Genomic DNA, 27,076 nt, shown 5'->3' with positions numbered 1-27,076 from the left:
ACACAAACCATTGTGTGATTCTATGATTCCATTGAAACTGGCGGAATTTTCTTAGGAGGTACGATGAGCAGAGCTGCCCGTCCCAAGACACAATCCATCACCAGGCACCACAGAGCAGCACTTGGGGCTGAAGGGGGTGGAAGGTCCCCCCTGGCTTCTCCCCTAGCTTTTGATGAGTTCAGCGCAGGGCCAGAAGAGTACCTTGGTGCTGGACAAAGCTACTCGTCAAAATCAACACAGGTTTCAGCATGGCAGCGATAGCTGAATATTCCTTCAGATTCATTATTTTAATGTGAGTGTTGCCTTGCCTCCCCTGAAATCCTGTGGAAATCCTTTAGGAAATCCTTTAGGAAAATGGATTAGCCCGTTAGTGTCACCTGATAGCTTTTCAGTAATCGTGCACTGACCTTTCTCCCACTTCACTGGAATATTTAAACTGCCCAGACTACCCCGTTGACTTGCTAAACAGGATTAAGGGAAGAAAAATAGCACTTAACCTTGTTTAGAGAAGTGAGATGTATTTCAGAGCAGAGGATAAGACCCAGTCTATAATAGATGTAGTCAGGCTTGTATGTATTCAGTCTAGAGTTCAAAACAACGTAAGCTCTCCTTAGAGTAATGCCTCTCTATGCATTAAAGTGCTATCAGCGCCAAGGAGGGGAAGCATTCTCAGGTATTAACTGCTAAGGTGCTACAGAAATAGCTGTACCAAATATACAACTCATTCTTTAGGCACAGAGGCCTATATTTAAACTACTGTATTTTTTAATGATTTTTGGAAAGAGAACTTGTGAGAAAAAATGCCTTTTAGGTAAAATCTAAGCGTTGTTTTAATTTGGTTTCAGCGAAATGAGATGAGCCTTGTGAGTCCCTTCTAACTAGAGATATTCTGTAATCTATGAGGTTTTTAATGTCACCTGCAGGTTTCTAAAGAAACAACCTGGTTTTCTACTCTGATCTTGATTGATAAGCGAACAGGTTGTGAGTAAGTAAATGAAAACACAAAAACCAAAGGCAGGCTGCATGTGAAAGGCATGAGATGTAGTGTTAGGAACATCACCACCTCACTACATAAGTCTCAACTTGTCCCACATGAGGAACAATGTAAAATGTTTCCTTTTTTTTTCTTAGAAAAAAGGGAAAAAATCTGGCTTCTCTACATTTACATACACACACATACACATACAGGAACCCATGGGTCCTTAAGGCTCCTTTTGTGTCAGCTCAGAAAATTGTGTTTCCCTAATCGTGAATAAGAACAGTAACAGTTCTCACTTAAAATCCTTTTTGAGTCCCTGATCTCTCTTTCCCTCCTTCACACGCAGACACATACACACACACTCACAGCGTGTAAGAGGGAAGAAAGAATGAGACAAGAAGAGAATTAAGTTGCTTTCCTAAGCTGCATTTCCCATTCATCTATTCATAGTAACAGTGGGGCAGAAGCTAAATAGCATTATACAGGTTTATGCAAATTGGTTAAGATGAAAGGGAGCACAGGTGACAAGAAAACAAATATAGCATTGAAGGCCACCGGAAATCCGTCTTAAAGTTGAGCCGTGGTCTGCCTAAAGGAATAGTAAACACAGCATAACATAAAGTGGTCTTTTTGCTTTTAACACCCAGCGGTTGTTACCTGAAAGAGGAGGGTACCTCCATCTCGAGGGGTTAAACTCAGAAGAGATGCAGTAACATATGTCCCGTTAATGTGTTGTTGCTAGTTGCAGGACTTAATGAAGGAATCTCATTACATAGATTAGATATAAAATAGAGGGAATCTTGGCCCTTGGTGGAGGTGAAGTGGAACAGTAGTTCAGTGTTTGACCCATGCTGTTTCTGGGTACTGTGCTCTTTGCAAGGGGGTATTAGAGGAGGTGACTATCTAGTAAGTGTCTTCTGCTGCTGAGCCTTCTGAAACAAGCTTATCTTTCTATTCCAAAAGCATCATTAAAATTTGTATTTCAAATTCCACTGGTTTTGGGGATTGTTTCCTTGGGTTTATAAAATGCAAAGGACTATATCTGTATTCGCTTCAGTGATGAACTGCAAACACTGATTGGGAGGGAACAAACCGGTTGCCTGTAGCATGCTGTATCTTGAAACTATTGTCAGCTTCATAGTTATCATCAGAAAACACTAAAATTAGTATAAAAGAGCATTTTTTTCCTCCACTCAGTGGGAACTGACTACAAATACCTTTTGTTGTTGTGAAATTCGTATTGTCAGTGTACTTGTCACTCTCTGACAGGAGGCTCTGCAAATGAAAATATGCAGGCTTTTAGAACATTTACTCAAGGAAAACTCCCAGATGAAATCAGTGTGGAGTTGTGCCTAAATCAGAAGTCCAGAAGAGAGCCTCTGGTCTGGCACTTGAAGAAGCTATTTACAGAACTGCTAATGAGTGCACTGTGATGGAAAGTCATAGCAGAGCACATCCTGAATATTACCAAGAGGGAAAACTTCACTAAAAACGAACTTAAGCAACCGATAGCCTTCATTAAGAAAAAAAGCCTGTTTACTAATCTTTCAGTTCATAAATAGTAAATACCATGTGTCGTGGTTTAAGCATAACTGATCATAGAATCATAGAATGTTTTGGGTTGGAAAGGACCTTAAGAGCATCCAGTTCCAAGCCCCTGCCATGGGCAGGGACACCTCACACTAGACGATGTCGCCCAAGGCTCTGTCCAGCCTGGCCTTGAACACTGCCAGGGATGGGGCATTCACCACTTCTCTGGGCACCCTGTGCCAGCGCCTCAGCACCCTGTTATGCTGAACACACATTCTGATCCAAGAATTATGTGTGCAGTATCACTTAGAGATGAGCAAAACAGAAGACCAGATTTGGTGGACATGAATTACTATTTAATGTATATCTTTTAAAAAAGTGATGGATCAGAAACCTGGCTAGGAGTGAACTGTGGAATTCAGCTGTAATTTCTGTCTTTATTTTTGCTTACATCTTGGCATTTCCTTTTCAAGGGATTCAAGGGATTACACTAAGCAAAATGCTTGACCCTGCACACGCTGAAATACATCTAGCCTACATTTCATTAGGCAAACAAGAGCGCTACAGACTCTGAACAGAGCCATGCTCTTGCCTTAGAAAATAGCAATATGAATAGAAAGAGGAACAGAAACCTTCCTTGGGAAATAAGCACTGCTGTAATATCAGGGCTGCTACAGCTGCAGTGAATATCCAAACTTCCCTTGATTTCATGGAACAGGAGCAGAGCAGTGTAATACTGTCAAAACACTGCCAGCACCCTGATATCAGGCATTTGCAGAGCTCCTAAACCAAGAGCTGAATGCTTGACATGGAAGCAAGGAGAACTAGAAGTATTTTCTTCCAAGTGGTCTCAATTCTACTGAGTATGTTTTTACAGCTAAGGGATTTTTAAGTATGCCTTGGTCAGTCAGATCACCTGCAACAGAAGTTGTTAGCAAATGTGCCAACTGGTTTGGGAGCTCTTCATTGTTCTGTTGCAGGGACCCGTACTGAGATGTTGGAGGAGAACATTGGGTTTGTTTTGTTCTGTTTTTCTGAAAGGATTTGCAAAAGGAAACTTGTGGGAATTCGAAAACGTTTGTATTTAGCCTGAAAGTGATCCAGCTTTCTGGAATTGTGGGGTTTGTGAGATGATCAACTGTGGACTTGGCTCAGAAAAAGTCTATTAATCGAGCTGACCAGGAAAGATAAAATAGCTGCTTTACAAAGCACACAATCAGTATAACTGCTCAGGCTATATCCTGGCCTTGTATAGGAGTTTGACTCTGAAGATATCAGTATACTAAAAGATCTGCCTTACTGAAAGGAAAGAAGGGAAAAGGTTGTCAGATGCTGCAGGCTAGTGTGCTACTTCTAGTCTCCAGATTGCAGCGCAAAGATCCCAAGGCGGCCCTGAACAAGCTGTCTCCAGACCTGATTACTGCACAACCACACAAACACAGTGTGAAGCCTGAGCTGGTAAGCTCTGTCTCAAGTGCAAGGACAGGTAATGGGCAGCTACATGTGTTTGAGTAACTGACCTTGTATCCCTGCCTGGAGCTGCATTGCACCGCAAGGGTATACCAACTGCGAGTAGCTGCATCATACCCTCTTGAGCACTACCCTCCTGAGCACTGTCCTCTGCTGAAAAAGGAGTAGGCTCTAACTTCCACGTTTAAAATGAAGTAGCAGAAGTAGATGGTACAGGTGCTGTGTAGGTTTTTGCAAATCTTGTGATTTCCTGGTTTGCTGTTGGCTTTTTTAATCAATCACTGCTGTATATATACCCCTTGGCAAAGTATGCAGCAAAGTGTTCTGAAGAAGCTTTGAAACCTTCCCTGTGTCATTTCCGTGCCACCTTGGTCTGTAGGCTCAAGAAGGAAAAATCCTGACATTTCCCAAAGGTAACATGGAGGATGCAGTAGTGAGTAGTGGGACAGAAGCACAGCCAGATGGGATGTGGTATTTGATGAAGCTCCTGAGAACTGGGGCTTACTGGAGATCATAAAAGAAACAGCCAGAGAATTCCTCCTTTCCTGAAGTTTTCCCTATATAATAATCTTTACATGGCTCTAATTTTAGATGAAGAATAGATAAACCAAAGTTGATGCGGTACTGATGGAGGAAAGGGGCGACATAGCAAACACTGGAAGGATCCAGCTGACCTGCTATAAATCCATGGTGGCTGTAAAGCACATTGCTTGCTCACTGGGGAGATTCATTAGCATTAATATAGAAGTTCAGTAGGTCACGGAAGTCTCATGCTCTCCTGGAAGGCTAAGAATAGAAGAGAGAGCTGAAGGATTCAAATGTTCTTAATGCCTGTGGTCTCTGCCCAGCAGAGGACTGGAGAAAACCCATCCCCATTCCCTACTGGCAAATTAGCCACTTTAAGCGTATTATTTTTCAGTCAGATCTCCTAACTGCTTCAGCAGCAGTCTTGTCTGACAAGTGACTTGAGGTCAAGGCCTTAATGTAATTTTTTTCTCATCTGATTTTATCTCCCATAGATGAGACAATTAAATAGACTTCTAGGACAGATAGAATTGTGATTAAAATAGTCTGAGTGCAAAACCACTGTGTGGTCCAAAGGAAACCGAGTAAGCGAAAGTCCTGTTATGAGACCTGAGCAGAAGCTAACGCACAGGTTTGTCATAGAGTAATTAGTGTTAGAACCCAAGTTTACCCTTGAAGGACCCATCTCTGTTCTGGGTGCCTTAGGTAATGGCTCATCTCTTACAACTGGTTCTTGTATGCGGGAGCATAAAGGAAAAGTTTAAACCAAGAAGTTGTTTTGGAGAACAGTGTTGAGGTTAAACACTCATGTTTCCTTACAGCTGAACTTGTGGGTCTTGTAAGGCTTTCACTTACTGTAGATGGGCAAAGATTATTTCAGCTTGGTAGTAGAAATTGGTTGAACTCAAACTTGCAGCTGAAGTTGTTCAACCATGGAAGTGGTATCAGAACTGTCGGTTTCATCTGTTCTCCATCAGAATGCATGCAACATAAATCAAACTTTAAAGTCGCAATTTTAAGGGACCATTGTTATGATGCTCATGAGACCCATTCAAACAGTATTTTAGTAGCTGTACAGAAATCTAGTCTGTATTTCTTGATGTAAGTCTGTGAATGCAGTCCCCATACTGATTCCAGATGAAATCTGTGCATGATTTGGGAAAATATGCTTTCACCGTTTTTAAACCTTGGCTTGCCTCAAAATCTAGATTTAAAAAGAAAAGTGAATATGTTTCAGAGCTCCATAAGAGCAGGAAAACACTGTTGAATTTTTATGCTTCAGCCTGGCCATTCCTTCCATTTTTGTGCAGGACCTCCTCTGTCCTGCCCACATCACTGCTTTTCTCTTGCTAGACACATTTTCGTGGTGGCATTAACAAGCTGTGCCTGCTACAATGAGTCTGCAGAAATTCCTCAATAGCTTTATGCAGAGTCCTTACTCTTATTGTCAAAGGGGGTGAGAAGGAAAGAGATTTCTATCCCTGTCTCAGAGGGTAGAGCATGGCATGCTGTTACTAAACGTGGATAAAAGATTAAGATCTTTGCAATCCTCACTCCGATAAAAATTAACACAAGACAGAAATTCTGTGGATGAAACTTCGATGATGTGTAAGTCATGAATCTGAAAAGCCCTAGTTCTGTCCAAAGTGTTGATTCCAAAGATGACCCCCAGCCAGTGCATCAGGGAGTGAATGCTTGAAACTGGTTGGAGTGAGGAGATAAAAACAGCAAGTACCTACTTCAGTGAAGCAAAAAGATGGACAGTGAGAAATACAGGATTATTACATGGATAATCTGCATGCACAAAGTAAATAAAATGAGGTGTTCTGAAGCTGTGAGTAGCCCTTTGATTCGAGACTACTCCTATCTATGTTGCAGTAGAAGGTAGAGGGACTTTGCTTAGTGTAACCCAGCTCCATATACTGTCCAGCTCTCCATGAAGAAACATTTTCCACTGCCAGTGACTCAACCAACCAAGTCCTTGCCTTTTAGGAAAAGGCTGAAAAAACAGATAGGTTTTGCAGTGAAAAAGGTGATAAAGCTGGGCTCTTATCGCCCTTTCCTGTCAGTACTGCATTTATTCCAGAGTAGCCTCTGGCTACAAATGTAAGGGCACTCAACAGGAAGAGCTGGCTTGAATCTGGCCAATATCCAGATCTTTGAGGGCATTATATATCAAAACCAACTATATATCTGCTTTAGAGGTGCGCCAGAGATGCACTACAGACCAGAGTGGTGTTCACAAAACCCCTACCAGGCTGCTGTGATCTGCAGCAGATAAGTGTGGTCGGAAAATACAGCACCATGTCCAGTGCACTGCAGCAGTTTTGTAGCTGCTTACTTGCTTTAATAAGATGCCTGCTTCAGTCAAAGGTTCTAAGGTTCCTTCTTTGTACTTGTGACATCGGGTGGTAAAAACTGGGCTCTTCATTACGCAGGGTAAAGTGAAGTATTTACCCTGTGATGTGAAACAGTGCGTAAAGGATGGAAGAGTTTCATTCATCACGGTGTGGCGTTTCCATATTCCTAAAGTGTCTAAGGAAGATGAAGCTTCAACAGTTCACTGCTTCCCCTTGACCTAATAAGAATGAAGATGTGTATGCTTCATACCTACGAGCCTTCTCTGCTGTATGGATGTACTAACTAAACCAACCTGAGGTTGTAAGAAGCATGAAAATAATCTAAGCCACAGGGTGCCTTGTAGGGAATTACTTGCCTTCCATTTTCCTAGCAGCAAGCTGAGAGCCGCAAGAAAGAGATGATAACTGCTGGCATGACAGCTCTCTCAGTGGATTGTACCTAGGGCTGGGCAGCTAAGGTGCCACCTCTTATGAAGTGTGAGATGTGAAGACCACTAATTTCTCCCTCAGGATATATGACCTCAGAAGCAAGCTGAGGACAGGTAAAAGTATGACAGTATGTATTTCTGTAGTGTATGTGTGACTGAAGTGAATCTATGCACCAGAGTGAACAAGGGGATGGATTTTATTAGCCTTCCAAATATACTAGAGGTACGGCAAAAATATAAACAAATAAAATAAGGGAAGCTTTTCTTTTGTTAGATTTCATTTCATTTCAGCTAAACATGTCTTCCTGTTTCCAGCACTCGCTCCAGCAAATCCAACCCCTTCACTTTCTTGCAGAAGGAAGTTACAGAAATGCAAACAGCAGCAGTTTTTACACTTCTGCAGTGTTTTGAGGGTCTAAGTCACAGGCTGTGAACCCCACCATGAGTGGTGGACGCAGAGTAAGTAACAGTCATTGTCTCAAATGTGAAATACTTCGAATCTGTAACACACAAACTCCAGCAATGTCGATTCATTCCCTTTTCCTAATGAGGTCTGTACAGGTTCAAAAGAATGACTGCATACGGAGTCTGGAGGGCTGAGACTAACATAAAATACTCAAATATTAATATAAAATACTATGCTGCTTTAGATCGTACATCAGAGAAGGTTTTTTAAAGCTACTTTACTATCCAGAAGTGAAGTGCCAACATTACTCACAGCTGTAACAAATCCTAGTGAATCTGTGTCTGCTGCTGGTCTTAAAGCTCTTCAGCCCAAATCCAGAACCGGAATCGGACATCACTGACACAAAAATCACACCTTAGATCTTCAAGATACCCATGAGAGTAGGATTCTGCTTTGATTCCCAAAAGTGTTTGGGCACTACCTTTGAAAAGCCAGATGTTCATCACCTATTAAAGTCTTCCATTGTGACATTTCCCCAGCCCCGATTCTTAAAAATGCTCGATGCAAAGCCAAAAGGAACATTGGAGTCCTTTCTCTTGTCATTGGTGAGTTTGAATCAAGTCTCATAATGCCGAAATTAGATACAACGGTTACAGAAAAGAATGTTGTATGTTCTTCGATGGCAACTTGGTAATAGTGGAATGTGGGAGCAGTATTGTAGGCAGAACTGGAAGGTTGGGGGGGTCTTTCCTCCAAAACCAGCACAGAGACTCCCCAGTCAAGTCTCTGATGAGGCACTGAGTGCAATTTTGTGGGGGATGATAATTCAGTCCTGTCACAGGAGTAGCCCTCCACAGCCACCGGCTGATGTGTACTCCCAGGCAGGCAGGAGTGCGCACAGAAACGTGTTCCCTTGGAAATTTCCTCATTCCCTGCACTTTCCCCAACTGCTTCAGAGTCTGGGAGGCAAAACGAGTTAAACCCGGCATGTTTATTCAGGCAGATAAGACTTTATTTCGCCGAGGACGGAGGATTCACCCCTATTTGTGTATATATATTTATATATTTACACGTGTTTCTATGTCCTTATACATAGATCCGTATGTTTATGTACGTCTGCAAGCAAACGCCGGGGCGGGCGGGCAGCACCGGGCTGTCGGACAGCAGCCGCAGCCCGCGGAGGTGGGAAGGCGGCGGGGGCTGCGCGGGGCGCGGGCGGTCCCCCCGCGTCTCCCGAGCCGCGGTGCCCCGGCGGGGACGTGTCCGGGTTCGCAAGCGAGCGGCGCGCAGGCGCCTCTCCCTCCCCAGCCCCGGTGAGACGCTCCCGGACGTGGGAAGGGGATCGCCTTGCCTTTCCCTGCCTCCCGGCCCCTCCGCCCCACTTTTCCCCCTCTTAGCACAGTCCTTGGCTGGGTTTCCTTAGCGGGTTCTCCCCCACACACACCCCTCCCCTTGTTGTTTATTGTTCGATTTGGGTTTGGTTTGGGGTTTAATATAACCCACTCCCGGCGAGCCCGTTTGCCACCCGCTCCCCGTAGCTCCTGCTCTTCCAAACAGCGCTATCTGAAGGGAGACCCGCCTGTTGATTATCCCCCACTCCCCTTTCCCTCCGCTTCCACCCACCGTCTGCCCCCACCCCTCCCTCCTCTTGATTTCAAACCTTTGGATGGTGTTTTGGTGTCATTAGGAGATTAACATCCCTGGAGCACCAGGGGAGGAGGAGGAGGAAGAGGAGGAGGAGGGTTGAGGGGAGAGAGGAGAGAGAGAGAGACAGCCGGCAGGAAGGCTGGCGTATTAGCACGGAGTGAGGCTCTCCTGCCGCCGTCCCAGCCATCCCCGGCTCCTCGGTGGCAGCGGAGGGGGGCGGTTGCCGGCGCCGCGGGCTGCGCCCGGTGCCCGCGTCCGCGGAGCTGCGGCTGCCGGCGGGCGAGCGGCCGCGGCTCCTGCTCGCAGCCCCCCTCTCTTTTATGAGCAGCGAGGCGGAGGAGCGGCAGCGGGGGACACCAGGAGGAGCATTTCTTCCCCGGGGTTTATGAATGGCACTGACATGGAGGAAATACCGTTTCAGAAAGTCAAGACCAAGAGGAAGAAGTGCTGTCACTGCTGCTGCTCACCGCCGCCTGCCGCGGCAGCGGGAGCGGGAGCCGGGCTGGGGGACCCCCCTCCCTTGCTGCTGCTGGATGCCATCGCCTGCGAGGACGAGTTTGACTGCAAGGAGCTGGAGGCTCTCTTCCAGAGCTACAACCTGAAGCTGGAGCAGACGTCCACCCTCAAGGCGCTGGCCGTCCTCATCGTGCTCACCGCCAGCCTGGCTCTGGTGGAGCTGCTCTCCGGCCCCAGCCTAACCATCTCCAAAGGGTCGCACCCGGTTCACTGCATCATCTTCCTCTCCCTCTTCATCGTCACCAATGTCAAGTACCTGCAGGTCACCCAGCTGCAGCAGATAGTCAAGCTCACCTTGCTCTTCAGCTTCACCTTCTCCTTTCTCTGCTGCCCCTTCTCGCTCGGCGCCTACGGCATGGAGCCCCCCAGCACCCCGGAGCAGGGCATGTGGCAGCTCATGCTGGTCACCTTCGTCTCCTACTCGCTGCTGCCCGTCCGGACCCTGCTGGCCATCATCTTCGGGCTGGTGGTGTCCGTCTCCCACCTCATCGTCACCGCCACCTCCGTCAGTGCCAAGCGGCAGCGGCTCTGGAGGACGGTGAGGCAGGGCCGGGCCGGGCACTGCAGCACTGCACAGCCGCGCGGTGCGTGCCCGGGCGGGGGAGCGCGGAGCGGTGCGGAGCGCGCCCCGCGGAGCGCCGGAGCCTGCATGCGGCCCCCGCGGGGACCGGGATGCGCCCGCGGTGTGCCCGGCGGGACGGGGCGCGCACGCACCCTGCTGCAGGCGGTGGCTGGAGTTCCCCAAAGTTTCCAGAGGGCGGGGAGGGGGGAATAGGGCGGCTCCTGCCAGACGGGACCTCTCGGCTGTGTCTCGAAGGGGAAGAGGGGAGAGGGCAGGGGAGCCTGCACTGCCGTGCCAGAGTCAGTGCAAAGCCGGTGTGTGTCAAGAGCACCGCTTGACTCAGGACAAACTTGGCATAGACGGTAAGCTGGGTGTGCTAATAACGCTTGGGTCGAGTTGGTTCGCACCCTCGCTGTCTCTCTGCGCCGTGGACGCATCTCGGCTTGGGGGGGGGCCTCTGCCCCCCTCTCCTCTAGGTGGGAGACTCAAAGGGGGAAGCCCACCTTGCCGCTCTCGCGTCGAGCGAGGCGTTCCCCCTCCGGTTCACCCAGGGCAGCTGCTGCCCCCCTCTCCACAGGCGTTACCTGCTGTGTCAGTGAACTTCCTGCCGGTTGCCTTTCCCCTCTGAATTAATCCGGCAAAACCTCCCTCTGCAGCAAGCATCTTTGGAAACGTGCTGCTGCACTCTCCCCCCGCTCCTTCCCGAGTAGCTATTTATAGCCCTGCAGGGCTTTCTCCGGCTCCCGTGGCCTGATGGGCCGCACTGGCAGGGGGGAGGAGGATGAGGAGATGTGTGTATGGGGAACGCTGGGGCTGGGAGCTGGGGTTTGCTGCTTATGTGGTGTGGGAAAGAGAAATCGCAATTTCTTTGTGTCTTCCCTCTCGCGGCATTGATTATGTCTGCCCTCAGGGGAAGCACACTGGTTCTGGGGTCCAGATTGGTGTTAAACAACAATTTAATGCATAATTGAAGTACTTAGTACATTACTCCTGCTGAATCGTGCTGTTATTCTCCACGGCTGGGTAAGGCTGTGTTGTGATGCTAGGACACACACAGTTGGCATGGCCATAAACACTGCCATAAACAGAACTGTGCACCTTTGTGTCCAGAACTGAGAATTCCTTCCTCCGCCTTACGTGCTCGCACAGACACACACACCCCGGCGTGACATCCATGCAGATAATGGAGATACACAGGGACAATCAAAATAGTGGGGTTACTGAGACAAACAGGATTATTCTTGGCTTCGTGCTGCTGAGCTGGTGGACAAAATAAATTGTATATTTCGAAGGGGAAGAGAGAGATAAGCTGAGCTTTATGATTTACCCAGATAATCTGATGGTCTATTTTTAAATGCGTGATTTAGAGTTTCCATGAGAGGGAGAGCTGATGAAATGCAGGAGCACTGAGAGGAGCATTCCTTAAAAGCATCCAAAAGGATGCTAAAACCACTAGAATATTTTCTCTTTGAGTAGGGCTGAAGGCAGCTCTTTTTACTGGAGTACCCATTAGTCCTTGTTGGGAGTCCAGGTTGTGCTGGCTGCCCTGACACAGAGGCAGGTTTTCCTTGATGCCAAGTTGCAGCTCAGTGTGGCACCTGCTGTTCTAGATGAACAACATAAAGAAGCTGACAACAAGGTCTGCTCACTAAATAATCTAACCGAGGACCTGAACGTGAAACATTTAAGGGGAGAGGAAATGTGCTAACTCTCTTTCTTCACACTAGTTTAACTCGGTTATTCAACAGGCGAGAAGCTGGCTTAAAAATCCTTGGAAGTAGTTGACTAGTGGCTGATGTGACACAGCTATGTTTCTTCTTCATCATCTTCTTCCTTCCCACCAAAGTAGTTCCAGTTATTTGTATGCAGTCCCCAGGGCTGTTTTCTTTGCTGATAACAGGAGGCAGAAACTAGCTCTGAGTCAAGCAGAAGAACTGGTCTATGAACTTGTGTTGCACAGAAATACACACTGATTTGTCACACGTTTGCAAGCAAAAAGTCATCTGATTTGAAGACTCTCTGTGTATGGAAGGGACTCTTCCCTCACACAGAAGTTAATGTTTTCTCTCATTTCCAAGGAACAATTTCACAGCGGTTGGAAATTTAAAGCCTTGTAAAGGCTGCATCATCTGATTTTTATTTGCCTGGCCTGAGAGTAGCTCAGCCTTTTTTGTGGAATCTGGAATGGATGCTGACTTGCAGTCCGAATCTGCTTCCCAGCCACTGGATTTGATCATGCCCATCCCAGTGCTTGTAGACACAGCATGCAGTTGGTCTCTCAGGGAGGCAGGAGTGCTCTCTGCAGAGCTGCAGTAGCATGGATGGCTCTGTTCTTTCTCCCAGCCTTTTGCCCCTAGCTCCAATAAACCAGGTGAATTTAAATCTTTAAATAGAAATCTGCTGTATCCAGAAATGCAGAAGCACGTGCACCAGCCACTGAAAGCTGTGCTCATTGAAAGAAGCCTTTGATTTTGGGGTAATTCAGGTAGGGAACCAGTCTTATTTTTGTTTAGCCTGAGCTTTAAGGGAGCACAGATCTAGTAACTTGCACTGAAGTCAAACTGGATGTTGTCAGCAAGAGCAAGCACTTCACGTTGTTTCAGGTTCAACCCATTTTAAACCAGGTATAGTCAAGTTAATGGGGTTGTTCTGAAGTGGACTTCTGGATGCACATCCTCTATTCCATGTTATCTGAGGAGTCACCATATACAAATCTTTGACTGCTGAAAACCTCACTGATGGCAAATAATGCTGAATCAGATCTGGAGTGGGTCCCATGGCATGCTTAAAGTTTGCATTCATATAAATGTACAAACACTTCGTCGTATTAAAATCAATAGATCAAGTTCATTGTGCGAGAAGTTTGTTGTGGGGTCTACACAGTAAAGCACACTTAATTTGCTTTCTGTCACCACAGTGTTTTCTGTGGAGATCATAGGCTCCCATCCTCCGGCTTTCTCTACCATTAGATGTCATGTCACGCTGGAGTTGAAACACGGGTATGCGTAAAAAAGCAAGAGGAGAGGGGGAATGCAAGTACAGGGAGGCAAAGAGTGCCATGGGAGTAATGTGGCGGAACTTGAGCTTCATCTTTCCACTCAGTATCTGTTTTTATATCAAATGGAAGATTCCAGTATGCTAGTCTGCTAACCTGTCCTGACCATTTCTTCAGAGAAATGCAGCAATAGGTAAAATACATATATGAATAAGTGAATATTTATAGTATGTGAAGAACTTGGGGGCAGCCTTGACCAAGTTCATGGCAAAAGGTGTGCTGACTTCACAACGGGTTTTGCATGTCTTATTTGACACTGTGCTAAGGATGTCAGTTGTGTGTATATAGCCAATAGTGTATTGGTCTTGTTAGTTGAACTCTGTCACTTCACTGGAGTCATGGAACAAAATGCACATGCCATATGTTACAAGGTGTCCACAGGCATCTGACCCTACAAATCAAGTTTTAACAGGATTCTAGTCTTGTGTTTGTTTGCTCATTTCTTTTTTCCGCAGCATCTTGTAGATGTATGTTAGTGCTTCAGAGCAGTTATGGAAATGCAGAACCCTGCCCCAAGGAGCTTAGTCTAATTTTTGCTGTGGTGCAGTGAGTGGGTGTTAAGAGACATTAAGGCCAGATGGGGTGAGAAAGGCAGAGGCTGCTCACAGGAATTACTCAGTAGTAGCATGAGCAGCTTCATGACTGACTGTTCAATAACTTTTGTTGTGCCTCTGAGTATTTTTGTCCCCTTTTATAAAAAGGGGGACAAAAAGGGTAAGGAAACTCAAAAGCAACTCATACACCAACAGAGCGCCCTCACACATCACAGGAATCCTTGTGACAGAACACATCTTCGGAGAAGACCGAAGTTCCAACACGAAGAGCAAAGAGCAGAAGGAAGAAAGGTGCTAGCGTAAATTAGTGAAGAAGATAGTGTGGGTTTTTTTAACAGCGTGGTGTAATAAATGTTGTAGATCTTTTCAGACTGTATTTAAAACTGGTTTTATGCCTGTATTTATTTATTTGTATGGTTATCAGTGTTATTGGCTCAGCCAGTACCAAAACTGTAGTGGGGAATGGGTAGACTATGAAAAGGATAACATGGAGGAAACTGGTAAGAGGTATTTGAAATCATTTAATACTTCCAACTTCATGTTTTTCTTAGCTCATTGCAGGTTATTGTGACAGTAGTCTGGAATGTCATAAGGAATTATCATTAGCACCAAAGTTAATATTATTTCTGCTACTGTTAAAAATGTAATTAGTGAACACATCACTGGAAGATCTGTTATTTCCACACCTTTGTCTCACACAGAAGGTAGAGTCTAGCAGCCTGATGAAAAGGGCTGCAAATAAAAGACAGCTCAGCCCCACTGTTGTTATAATTCAGTGCAAAGCTCAGGTTTTCTCCTTCACGCATATAAAGTACTGCTGAGGGACTGTCCTAGTTCATTCTGAGTGATGCTTTTCAAATATTAGTATCAAGAATATCTCCAATATTGCAAACATACCCTAAAATGCACTTAAAATCTGTTCAAATTCACCGTTTTCATCTCTTTCCAAACACTGAGACCATTGCTCTTAGAGATTTGCAGTATCTGTGCCTAAATCCAAGTTGATATTTAGCTCATATTAAAAGATGGTAAAGCTTTTTCTTGTTTGTAGTTATAATGGGGTTTTAATCTTTATTTGTGCATGGGGATTGCCAGGTATTGACCACAGTCCTTTTACCAAGGGGCTGAAATACAGGATTTTTTTATGGAATGCAGAGCCCAGTGTCTTTTTTCACACAGAGATTAATAAGCTCTTGGCTTCCCGAGTCTGCACACTGCTGACACTGCTAGTCTTCATGGGGTTCCAAACAGTAACAGCATGCTGATGGTGCTGCATGCTTGAGAAACAAGAAGCCTTTGGGAAACCAGCAAGAAGCATGCAGACTTGGTGAAATAGTAAAGAACAAATAACTTCATAAATTTAATTGGTTTTCTTATACTTAGCAGCCTGGGGAAAATGCAGCTTCCCTCCAATGAATGTCACCATGTTCCCAATCCTACAAGAATTGGAACATTTTTGGTGGCAGTGCTTTGCAATGGCTTTTCACCTGACCTTTGTGGACACCTGTGGCTGGTGTATTACTGTTGTATTGCAGTAACACCTGTGGGTCCCCATGATGGACCAGGTGCCTCTTAACTAACCCAGTGAATAAATACATGCCAAAAGGATGCAGGTGACTTTCTCTTTGGCTCCACCTCTTTCTTTCCTATTCTCTACTTTTTGTTTGGAAGAAACTTCCCATGGAAATGTCCTCTCCTGTTCTGTACTATTTGCTTGGAAATGTACATTGAATTTGCTAAAGGTAAGTTCTGACTGACTTGTCAGACATTTCTTAACATATCTTAAAGCCATGTTATGCTCAACGTCTTGTTCGTGGACAAAGAGCAAATGCATCTTATATAAAGCTAGGAAGTTTTTTATAGTGTAATTGAAATCCTAACCAACTACTTCAGGAGTTTTTAATAGGCTAGATCACATTATTCCTGAAGAAAAAGAGGGCTTCTGTGAAGAAACTGTTTTAACAATAGTAACAGAGCTAACACAGTCATACAGCCATTTAGTTTTTACCCTCTTCCCTTGACATTATGCTTACCCTACCCCTGCTTCTCCACGTCTTATGGTTGGTGCCTTCATTCTGCTAGTGGTGGTGCCTGTATGGGCAGCATCTGGAGTCTGTCACTGCAAAGAAGATGTTCATGTTAATGGTTTCTTTTTCTTTGCTCTAGGAAACACTTGTGTCTTGGGGACATCTTTATAAGTTTGCTAACATGCATTTTTCTTTAGTAGTCTACAGCTCCATGTTGTATGCAGACCTATCGTATGTGGTTCCTTTTATACATGTTTAGATACTTGTTCTGATCATTGGTGAGTCTTTTTATAGCAACGTGTGTTGTCTGCAATACCAAGCCTATTCTCCATCTTTGCAGTTCCATGCCTGTACTCCTCTACACCATTTCCTCTGTCTTCATGTCTCAAGGCCTATAGGTCTATATTTCTATATACTGCCTAATTATATTGTAGTAAAGCTGTTGTGCTAACATACAAAGATAAGTAAAAGTAACACAATTAGCTACAGACATCTGGTCAATTAGATATAAAAAAGCCATTTGTTAATGGTTTTATGTTTAAACCAGGCAAAACAAAGTGCAGAGAGGTCAAAAATAAAAGTGTAGCCCTAACTTCTAGCCCAGAGCAAGTCAGTCAGTCCAGAAGTCTTGCAAAATTGGTACAAAGCTCGTGACTTTCTGCACAGCAATGGCAATACAGTATTAAAGGGCTATATGGCTGCAGTCCTTGTTAATAGGTATGTAGTTTAGACTGTTTCCATGAGTCTTCTTACTGCTTTCATTTTAATGCTAACAAAGTGGGCCAAACAGTGGCTTCATTATAAAATGGTAACATTTTATTCTCTACACCCTGGTTAATAGCAAAATGTTGCATGGAATGTTAGTAATCGGGGACTGTATTTGGTTTACATGCTTACTGTGCGAAAAAGCAGTTTACGTATATATTTGGGCAGGCCTGAGCTAAGGGGCTCCCAGTTTGTATTTAAAGATCTTGGAGGCTTCTATGGGATAAGTTATTGAGGGTTTCTATTTCTTCTTTAGTTTCTCTTTCTCTGTCTCTCTTTATTTCTTGAACATGTAATTTTGGATATGTTCAGTGCTAAAGTCACACGAGAAAACTTGGAGAATAGTCAGTGTTTGGCCCTGATGTGATCAGCCATTTCTGCCGGATCCAAACTTCTCATTTTGTAGGTGTTTTTCTCCATCTTGTTTTCCCCAGTTACTATTGTAGTGCTGGACAGAACTGGTGTAATACACCATCCAGCTAGTGAAGGTTTCAGTTGCTTTTCATCTGCTTTAAAACACAGCCCTGAATGTTTGCACATCTGTGTTATATGGCTCTTACTAACTAGAGCAGAAGTGTTTTTTTTCCTAGTATTTTCTTCTCTCATTCTGTCAGTTTAGATGCATTGCATTCTTGCATGCTAAACTCTGCTGTTGCCACTTCAGAAAACATCAGTTAGCATATATGTTTTCTGCCTATTGTAGTCAGTTATTGTCTTGTTCTTTCTTAGATTCAAAAGGCCATAAACTCCTGTCTTGCCTACAGGAATAAAGTACTCTAAAACGTAACTAAATGTGGATGCAATGTATGGAAAAAGGGAGATGAGCCAGAACAGCATGGTTCTTGTTGCTTGTAAGTTCTTGGTTGTGCCAATACGGAATACTTGTTAGAAAGTATGGCAAAGGGCTGGTGTGTTCATGTTCGATTAATTCATAATATGTTACAAGAATATTTCATCCGGGTCTTAAAATGTTCCAGGTTACAACTCTTCAACATCGCTGACAGGACTAAGTCAGGCAGTATTAACTCCTGCAAGACCTTCGCTGTTCGGTAGGGGACAAAACTACAAGTGGAGGAAGAGGCTTTGGGGCTGAGCTCTGTCCTTGGCTCGCTGTGATAGATGTGTCTGAGAGACCATCAAAATGCCTACTGTAACCCATGTGTTTTGTTTTAAAAATTCTGATTTCCTTCCTTGTGTTCTTCCCCTGGGAAACTTTTCATGGAAGAAACTGGCTTTGCTCCAGATTCTTAAATACATCGCTGTGGGAATTTGAGGAAACAGCGTGGTTGCTACTCTGTCCACCTGTTTGTTCTGTCTTTGGAATAACCAAAGACAACTGCGTTACCTCTCATTTACTCAAGTATAGTCTGTGCAGAGTACTTCCCTTTAATGCAGGTTAGTCATAGAATCAATTAGGTTGGAAAATACCTTTAAGATCAAATCCAACTGTTCCCCAGCACTGCCAAATCCAATATAATATATATAAAAATCATACATAGTTCAATGTACAATAAATATATACGGGAATATTTATCCTGTGTGATCTTCCCACCTGAGCTGATTCCTGAATGAAATAAATTCACCAAAACACATTCTATATACAGAAAAGCTGTTTTCTCCAGCAGGATTTGAAATGGTGAAAAATCCCTGAAATGTAGATCTAGTGTGGCAGAAAGCCAGGCATTAAAGAGTGACAAAGCTGTAAGAAATATAGTTATTTCTTTAGCTGTGGATGTCCTTTGTCATCCAGAGATGCATGCTGCAAGAAGTCACTAAGGCTGGCTAATAAGAAAAATGTTTTGGAACAATATTCCACCCTCCAGATGTTTGTTCTGGAGCGAGGTGTTCATTACTGAATTCAGTAACAAGGGGTTCGGCATCCTATACTACTTTATAGAAGTAAACGCAAAATGAACTGCTCTTTACAGTGCTCAGCACGTACAAATAAGGGGTGCTTATAGCCAACCTGGCAGTTTCTCTTTTTTGCATTGGTTGCTCATTCATACGCTACAATAGCAGAGAAATACTTTTTGACTTCCATAAATCTGCTTATGATTCCCTTTTAGAAGATGACAGTAATTTTTTACCCCCACAAAAGTATGAAGTGAAATAACACAGTTGTAAAAGAGATTTATGTGAAATATATACTTTATTTGAAGTATTAACAGCCTGAAAAATAATATTGTGCTTGAGCAGAACTTGGGAAATTTGCTCTTACAAAGTTGAGGGGTTGGAGCACCTCCTGTATGGAGACAGGCTGAGAACATTGGGGCTGTTCAGCCTGGAGAAGAGAAGCTGCTTGGAGACCTCAGAGCAGCTTCCGATGTGTGAAGGGGGCTCAGGGATGCTGGAGGGGGACTCTTCATCAGGGACTGTAGCGATAGGACAAGGGGTAACGGGTTAAAACTTAAACAGGGGAAGCTCAGGTTAGATACAAGGAAGAAGTTCTCTACTGTGAGGGTGGTGAGGAGCTGGCACAGGTTGCCCAAAGATGTGGTAAATGCTCCATCCCTGGCAGTGTTCGGCCAGGTTGGACAGGGCTTGGAGCAACCTGGTCTAGTGTGAGGTGTCCCTGCCTGTGGCAGCGGATTGGAACTGGCTAATCCAGTCCCCTTGGGTCCTTTCCAACCCAAACCATTCTGTGGTTCTATGAGACTAGTCCTGTGTCTTCAAAGTAAAGAATGTATTTCTTTCTGTACAGAGTTTATCTGTATAAAATACAATGTGGCACAATGAAGCTTTGAAGTAAATTGATTGATGTTCAACCAAAGATAATGAGGCCTGAGCTTCATTTCACTTTTAAACACCAAAAACATCTCACAGGGCTTTGGGGAGATTCATGTGATGTGCCAGAAATTCTTCTTTCCAGTCATAATTTCATCCCAGAAGGATTTAACTAAAAGGGCACACCATTTAAAGTGAACTATGTAGGAAAATCAAGGTCTGTCTGTCTGCCTTACGACATGAAAGTAGTAATGGCAGTGCAAAGGAACGTCTTCTTACGGACAAATAGGCCTGTAAGAGACACAAGCTGTATTGAGATAAAATTCCCACTGTTGCAGGTTGTCTGTTGAGTCTGCTCTGGAGGCTCCTGTTCACTGCTGACATGGCTGTCAAAGATTTGGATGCTACTCCTTATCTGGGATTATGGGTCACAGAGCTTTGATGCTGTGCTCTGGAAATAGAGAATGGCTCCTCACGGGTGTCCTGTGTGATTCCTGATGCTCCACAACTGTTGTGCTGATGTCTCTGCTGATCCATGATGGTATAATGCAGATGGGCTGTAGTGGGGCTGTGGTAGCTGAAGAAGTCTAGGTTTAAGTCCATAGCTGGATTAGCTGTGGTAAGTGCTCTATTTGTCTTCTTTGAAATAGAAGGAATAATGATGCTGTTCAAAACAGAGAAACGAGTGTTATCTCCATGTTCAGTATGTGGTTTTCCTCTTCCCACCACCAGCTACGTCCATGACAGTGGTGAATGATAGCTGCTTGAGTTCCCCAGAAGGAAAGCTTGCTTCAGTTTATTTGGCCTTCTCAGTGCAGCCCTCTGTCTGGTTCAGGCAGGAGGAGATTGCAGCCCAGTTAATTTGCCTCATCTGTTAGTCCAAATGAGCTGCTTCATCGATAGTCCATTTCTCCTGACTTACGCTGTTAAAGAGATTAGTCTGATTTTTCTCTTTGAAGAGAGCACAGCCTGAAGAGGGGATTCCTATTCTGAGCTGCACTTCACAGTATCGGCTATTACTAACGCAACAGCTGAAACGGCTTTGGTAGGAGAGTAATGTGCTTTTCTAACTGAGAGTGCATGCTCTTCTAACAGCTCCTGGAATATCCTTCACTGAAAGGGATGATGATGTTTTAGAGGAGAGAACAAGCTCCATTTGCTCCATTGCCATTGCTAAATTTGATATCTATAAAAGGGTAGTTTATAAAACTGTTTGGCATGGCTTTTTTTATCTCTCAGCATTATTTCTGCACCTTGTTTCCTGTCTGACAGAAGCATTAAGAGAATCGTGAGGAAGTTCCTGAATACCTGCTGACTTCAGTGCAAATCTTATGTGCGGTTAATATCTTTATTTGATGGGCAACGTATAGGGTAAGCTGTGGGATTTTCTTAGCTTACCTGTGGGCAGGGGACATAATGCACCTCTTACGCTTGGGTCTTAGGACAGTATTTTACAGCTAGGATGAGCAGAAGTACTGAAATGGGCAGTAACCACTAGCAAGGCCATGAGTTGTTCTCTGTCCTTAATGTTTGTAGCATTGCTGGTTTATCATCGGAAAACCTAATAGTTTAAAGAAAAAAACAAACCTGTTTTACTTGCTTTTTTTCCTTTTCCTGCTGTGGCTTTTGTGGAACCAGTCCCTGTCAGTTTCTGCTGACTGGTGCAGTGCCCTCTACTAAAAACATCAGTGCCCTGAAAGAAAACATCAACCAAATTAACATGAAAGGGAACCTTCTCTTGGGATGGGGATGTCTGCAGAAAGGAGGTTGATCTTTCCTCATTTCCCCAAGGGTGCACAACATTCAGTCCCAAGACTTCATCTGTCTTTTCAGCTAGTGAGTCATGCACCTTAGTCCCAAATCTCTATGGTATCATTTGCAGAAAGACCCATCTCTCCAGAATGATTGTATACTAGGAAGAGCTTTGCTACTGATCATAACGATGTTTCCTTCTCTTGGGCAAAAGATTTAATACTTAAACTAGGGAGAAATTGTGTTTCTTACAAAATGTCTCACATGCCGCTGAAGTTGTCTTTTGAAGTTTAAAGTTGCTGTTGCTCTGTAGAGGTAAGGATTTGTCGCCTATATAATCCACTATCTACCATTCTCAAAGGAACTCTCTTCACAGGGAGCTATCAGGTGCTATCTTCTTTTCCCCTGCGTATGGTAGTCGCTGCCGTTCTACTTATGAAAAAAAGAAAAGCCTGAAAAAATCAAGGACTTACAACTACTTTGTACAAAGACAGTTGAGAAACTTTCTGAAGTTGTGATCAAAACCGAAAAGTAATCCTAAAGCTGGTTTATAATGCACTGCTGAGTTGCAGTAATCCTCCTGTGCATAGTCCTAAGGGTAGATGGTTTTATTCAGTGGTACAAACCTTGGAAAACAGATTTTACAGTGCAGCATGTAAGTAGACATTGGCTACAGCATGAGCTTCTCTTGTGGCATACTGCAACAAATGCAAAGTGCTTTGAGGGTGTGGGATTTTTCCTTTAAGGAGCTCTTAAGTCATCTGGAAAATACTGGGTACAGCAGTTCAAAAGCTGACATGCAGAAGGCTATCTTGGAGTAGCTGAAGAAGGAAAAACCTTTAGGGGTCAAGTTAGTCATCCTCAGGAGAAATATTTCTCTCTCAAGCATCTGGAAATCTCATACTTGTTTAAACTATCTCCTTTTGGAAAGCTTCTTGGGATCAGTGTAAGTGTCAAAGGTCTACTGGTGGCCTAGATGTAATATAATACCACTATATTATATACGTAGATGCAGCAGAATCAACAGCCATGGATGTTGATTGGTGTTATCGGTCTGTAGGCTGAGCAGTTTTTAGGTTAAGTTCCTCTGGGGAGTTTCATGTGACAAAGGAGCACCATGGGAAAGATACGGTCTAACCAGCTTTCTCAGTCTTTATCCAGTAGGTACAATGCTTCCTGACTTACACCTCTCCTGGCCTCTCTTCAGGGGTGAACTTCTCAACTGGCACACAATTCCTTGAGCGTGGTGAAGAATGGAGGAGATTTTTATAAAGACAAAATTACCGAGATGTGAACAGATACCAGACTTCCTTTGAACAGTCGTAATACATAATAACACCAGAGGCTTGGTTCCACCTTCTGTTTTACAGTCCTTCTGTTTAACTAGTCCTTATTGAACTGATGAACACAGAAGACTGTCCATGTCAGTCGAACATAGTGCCAAAGACAAGAAGCAAACTACTTTTTGCGCCAGCCTGTTGATGATGCCCTTGGGGTGCTCCATGTACAAACCCTAACTCATGTTTGTGCCAGTTTTATAATGTGAACAAACAGGACAGGAGCTCCAGCTAATGCGTTTTCTCCTCTGACTTAAGGAAGCTGCAACATAAGTCTTTGTATTCAGAAGAGGCTTGGTGCACCATGTTCTGGTGCACTCACTTTCTTCACTATGGAGCCATTCCCTTCATTCTAGGTCAGTTGTGCCTTTGGTAGGGGTGTCCCGCCTGAGGCATGCTTTGGGGAATCTGCAGTCAAGCTTAATTGGATATAAGGAGGAAATTCTTTCCTGTTAGGGTGGTGAGGCACTGGAATGGGTTGCCCAGGGAGGTTGTGAGTGCTCCATCCCTGGCAGTGTTCAAGGCCAGGTTGGATGAAGCCTTGGGTGGGATGGTTTAGTGTGAAGTGCCCCTGCCTCTGGCAGGGGGGTTGGAACTAGATGATCTTGAGGTCCTTTCCAACCCCTAACTATTCTATGATTCTGTGATTCTATGATTAATTGCATGAGCTTATAGACTGTCACACAGCCAGGTTCATTTTGATAATATGGTGTTCTGTGCTGTAATCTCATCTCTGTGGATCATAAAGTGGGATAAAAGTGTTAGCACATGGGTCAGGTAACAGAAGAGGTAACAGAGCCTGGTGGTAACTAGTGACACCATCACATTTGCTGTTTAAGTTCTGAATAGTAAACCTGGAAACTATTAGCTGGTGTGATGATGTGTAATGCTCATGTGAAGCCCTCTGAACAGGGATCTGAAGTCTCTAGGGTTGGAAGGCAGTGCCTAGGCTTTGTTCAGACTCCAGGGTCATCAGATATCCAGAGTCTAGTAGGAAGGAAGTCCCATAGGTGAGTTATTAGGGTTAGACAAATAATTTAAAGGCCAGCTTGCTCTTTCTGGGTTTCCTAAAGCAGATATTAATGGCCTAGTTTTATGCTCAGGCCATATTTGAAGTCATCATTACCACTGAAAAAGTAGTGCCATAGATGTGGCTGTGCAGCCTTGTTTACCCACTTTCACCACCTAAATGCAGTTGAAGACCTGCGCTGAACAGACTAGGGAGATAATGCGGGTTAGAACCAGCCTGGCAGGATGGGCTCCTTGGGTGGATGAGTGCGCTAGTCCTGTTCACGCCTCCCTGGATTTCTGTACTGGCATAGAGGCTGGAAATAGGAATGAGCAATCGATGTGAAAAAGGCCAGAAATGCTTGTTTTTACTGTTCTGTTGATTTATGTCCCCATATTGTCACAGCAGCCATGTCGTCTTCACTGCTATGTGAACTTCAGTGGGAATAGCATTAGCTCAATGACATCTTTTGTCAATGCAGCCCAGCTTTTCACTTTATAGCTAACCGTGTGTGCATTAATTTAGATATAGACGTTTAGGAACTAGGTAAATCAGGTGATACAACTAAAGGTTGGGCTCATTTAGTCTAGCCACTAAAACAATACCTTTCATTGATGGAACAGCTTTCACCATAAGTGCCAAACCTTTATAAGGAGTTCGCAAACGTGAATTATTGTTAAGGACCAACAATCATGCATTTGTTTCAAAAAGCCTTTAAAAGTATTTCGAGATTCCTCACATAAGCCATTTATATAGAGGGCCTAGTTTGTTAGATGGTGCCAAAGGAGTGAAGTGACTTTTAAAATGGCTGGAAGCATACAGAATTTGTTTAAAGATTGTGAATTCCTACAAGGTGCCATCTTTGGATGCCCCCAGAATTACCTCAGTGTTCAGATGGAAGTTTTATGGTTATAACCAGTATGGTGGACTCAATCAGTGAATCATGGAACCCTTTCATTTTGGCGTAGGTCATGATGGGTCTGGTGCCAAGTATAGAAGATACTATATGGGACTTTTGACATGGGAAATCAATGGGCTTTGCATGTTGGCATGGAAAAGTTATGTGGATGTGTTACTTCTTTCAGAATGGACAGAAATTCTCTTCTTTGCATTCAAAATACAGTTTCTACCTTATACTATTTGGTTCTGAATACCTGAGTTACAAAGCAGGCACTCAAATAAAAACCCCTTAATTCTGATAACAAAGATGATACCCTCTATCAATCTGTGCTTTTCAGCACTGCTGCATCCAGTCATAGTCAAGAGCAGGAGATTCACAGCATGTTTAAATTTGTCTTGCAGTGCCTTTCAGGAAGAGGCCTTGCACAGTTCTGTTGTTGCATGTATTCAGATAAAGATGTCTTGCAGCAAATTAATGGAAAACAGAAGAGAGTGCTTGCTGGAAATGAATGATGCAGTGCTATGAAATCCATCACTTGTATATCCTGAAACTGGTCTCACTTTGCAGCAGTGTCTCAGGGAAGCCCTGCTTGCTTAAGATGCTTCTTCTTCAGTGACTTTTCTCACTGCAGCTGAGAAAGCACCAACACAAAGCAAACAAGGGATTACTCACAAACCTTACATATCCAATTCTACTCTGAAATTCAGCTTGTATTATTATTTACCATTGATGTTGTGGTAATGCCTACAGGTGTCAACTTTGAGCTTCTCAACCTGCTGCTTGCTTTACAAGTGCGCAAAAAGCAGGCAATCTATTGTCCTCTGCTAGACATGGAGAACTACATAAGAGGCTAGAGACAGAGGAGCAAGATGATTTTCCAAAACTCAGAGATCCATAAGAGTAGGCTGTGTCTCCTGACTCCAGCTGCAGTTGTCTGGGACAGGCGTTCCATAAAGGCCAAGGCTTCATCTTAAGCATCATACAGCCCCAAGGAATAGTTGAAAATATTTCCATTTGCTCTGGGCTAGGCCATATTGTCATGTTCTCTTCCTTTCACTTACTTTGAGATGAACCTTTTCCCCTGGTCTGTGTGACTTGGGGCAGGATGGTCATAAAAGAGTGAGGAGTTCCATGTTGCCGTTAAATGGCGCATGCTTACGAGCCACTTAAACTTTTTTCTTCAGTGTATTTGCCTCAGTACCTTTGTTATTAACTGCATACGATGTAGCTAAAAGTCTGCTATTTGTGTACCCAAAGCAATGATATGAATGTACACAACCAAGAACATCTATTTGTATGTTTTCCAGTAAGAGTCAGAATGGTTTCACTTCATTTTTTCTTCTCTTGGGCAAAGTAAAGCTACAAATATGGTTTTTAATGATTCTTCATCATGGTTTTAGAAGAAACTAGCCATACATTTTAAAGGCTGTTCATGAGAATGCTGTATCCCAGATACAGTGTTGAGATAAAGATGGAGCTGTGCCAGAGTGTGTCATATTTTAATTCTGGTAATGGTAAGAAACTAACACTATGAAACACGAAATCTGAAGAACTAATATGGTCCTTAAATGCTGAGTATTTGAATTTGCTTGGCATTTCTAAAGAAATATTAACAGGCTTTTTAGAGGCTGTACACTGGTTTACCTGCAGAGGGTTTTGGTTTCCTTTTGCTCCATGACATAAAAGATAGGTGCAAGATGTACCTGGCTTGATTGAGAGGAAGCTTGGGGGAGTCAGTGGTTAGTCAAACCGAAAAGAAAAGGAAAGCTGTCCTGTAACCTGTCGCCAACTGACTATAATTCCCAGGAGCAGCCTCACAAATACTGTGAGTTAGAAAAACCTTGCCGTGCGCGTTATGGACCTTCACCTGTAGCTGTTTGACAGCACGTGGTTGAACCATACTTTGGCCGAGCAAGTCAAAATGACCCAAGGATAGATAAAACGTTTATGATGTGAGGAATGTAAGTGGCTTTGTTTTAGAAAACATCGTGAAAAATTACCATTACCCTCCTCTTGTCTGCTCTCATCTGTGAAACTGCCGCTGTGCTTGTTTTGTGCTATTTGAGTAATCCGTTTGAATATTGTAAATTGCTAAAGTGTACGATCGCCTACACAAAGAGCATATTTATTCTGAAAGTTATTGAAAGAAGTATCCTGCCTGATTTCTATTTTTTGCCCTTCTTCATTCAGTTTTTCCCTCCCAAAGGAAATGAGTCAGAGGACTCCTAATTTCTCATTCTGTCTGTCTCTTTTCCTCGTTAGTGTTCTTGCACAGACCTCCTGAAGATTTTCCTTCAGCTCGCCTCTGAGTGTCTCTATGATTAGGGGAAGGTCTCCTTTTGTTTGATTCTTTCCTGAATTCTTGTATTACACAGGCCATAAATACCGATTTCTGCATCTTGTCCTCAACTCCTACTTGTGCAAGACCCTCAAAGGAGGAGTTCATCTTGGTGCAGCTTCCGTTCCTTACACTTATCAGGAGTAGAAATTAATGCAGAAATTAGAAGAGGTGAAGGAGATCTCTCTGCC

General features: G+C 43.9%; 1 protein-coding gene across 1 annotated transcript in view; it reads left to right on the top strand.

The window, feature by feature from the left end:
- The first annotated feature begins 15,639 nt into the window (after positions 1-15,639).
- The window catches only part of ADCY1 (adenylate cyclase 1), a 138,292-nt gene continuing 126,855 nt past the window's right edge, over positions 15,640-27,076 (top strand). The window contains exon 1 of the mRNA XM_065666267.1: positions 15,640-15,774. Within this exon, the coding sequence (XP_065522339.1) occupies positions 15,640-15,774 (135 nt within the window). The remainder of the gene's footprint in view (positions 15,775-27,076) is intronic.

This window comes from Lathamus discolor, chromosome 2 (assembly GCF_037157495.1).
Source record: "Lathamus discolor isolate bLatDis1 chromosome 2, bLatDis1.hap1, whole genome shotgun sequence".
NCBI classification, from domain to species: Eukaryota; Metazoa; Chordata; class Aves; order Psittaciformes; family Psittacidae; genus Lathamus; species Lathamus discolor.
Note: the sequence above shows the minus strand (reverse complement) of the source record. Positions and strands in the feature narration are given on the sequence as shown.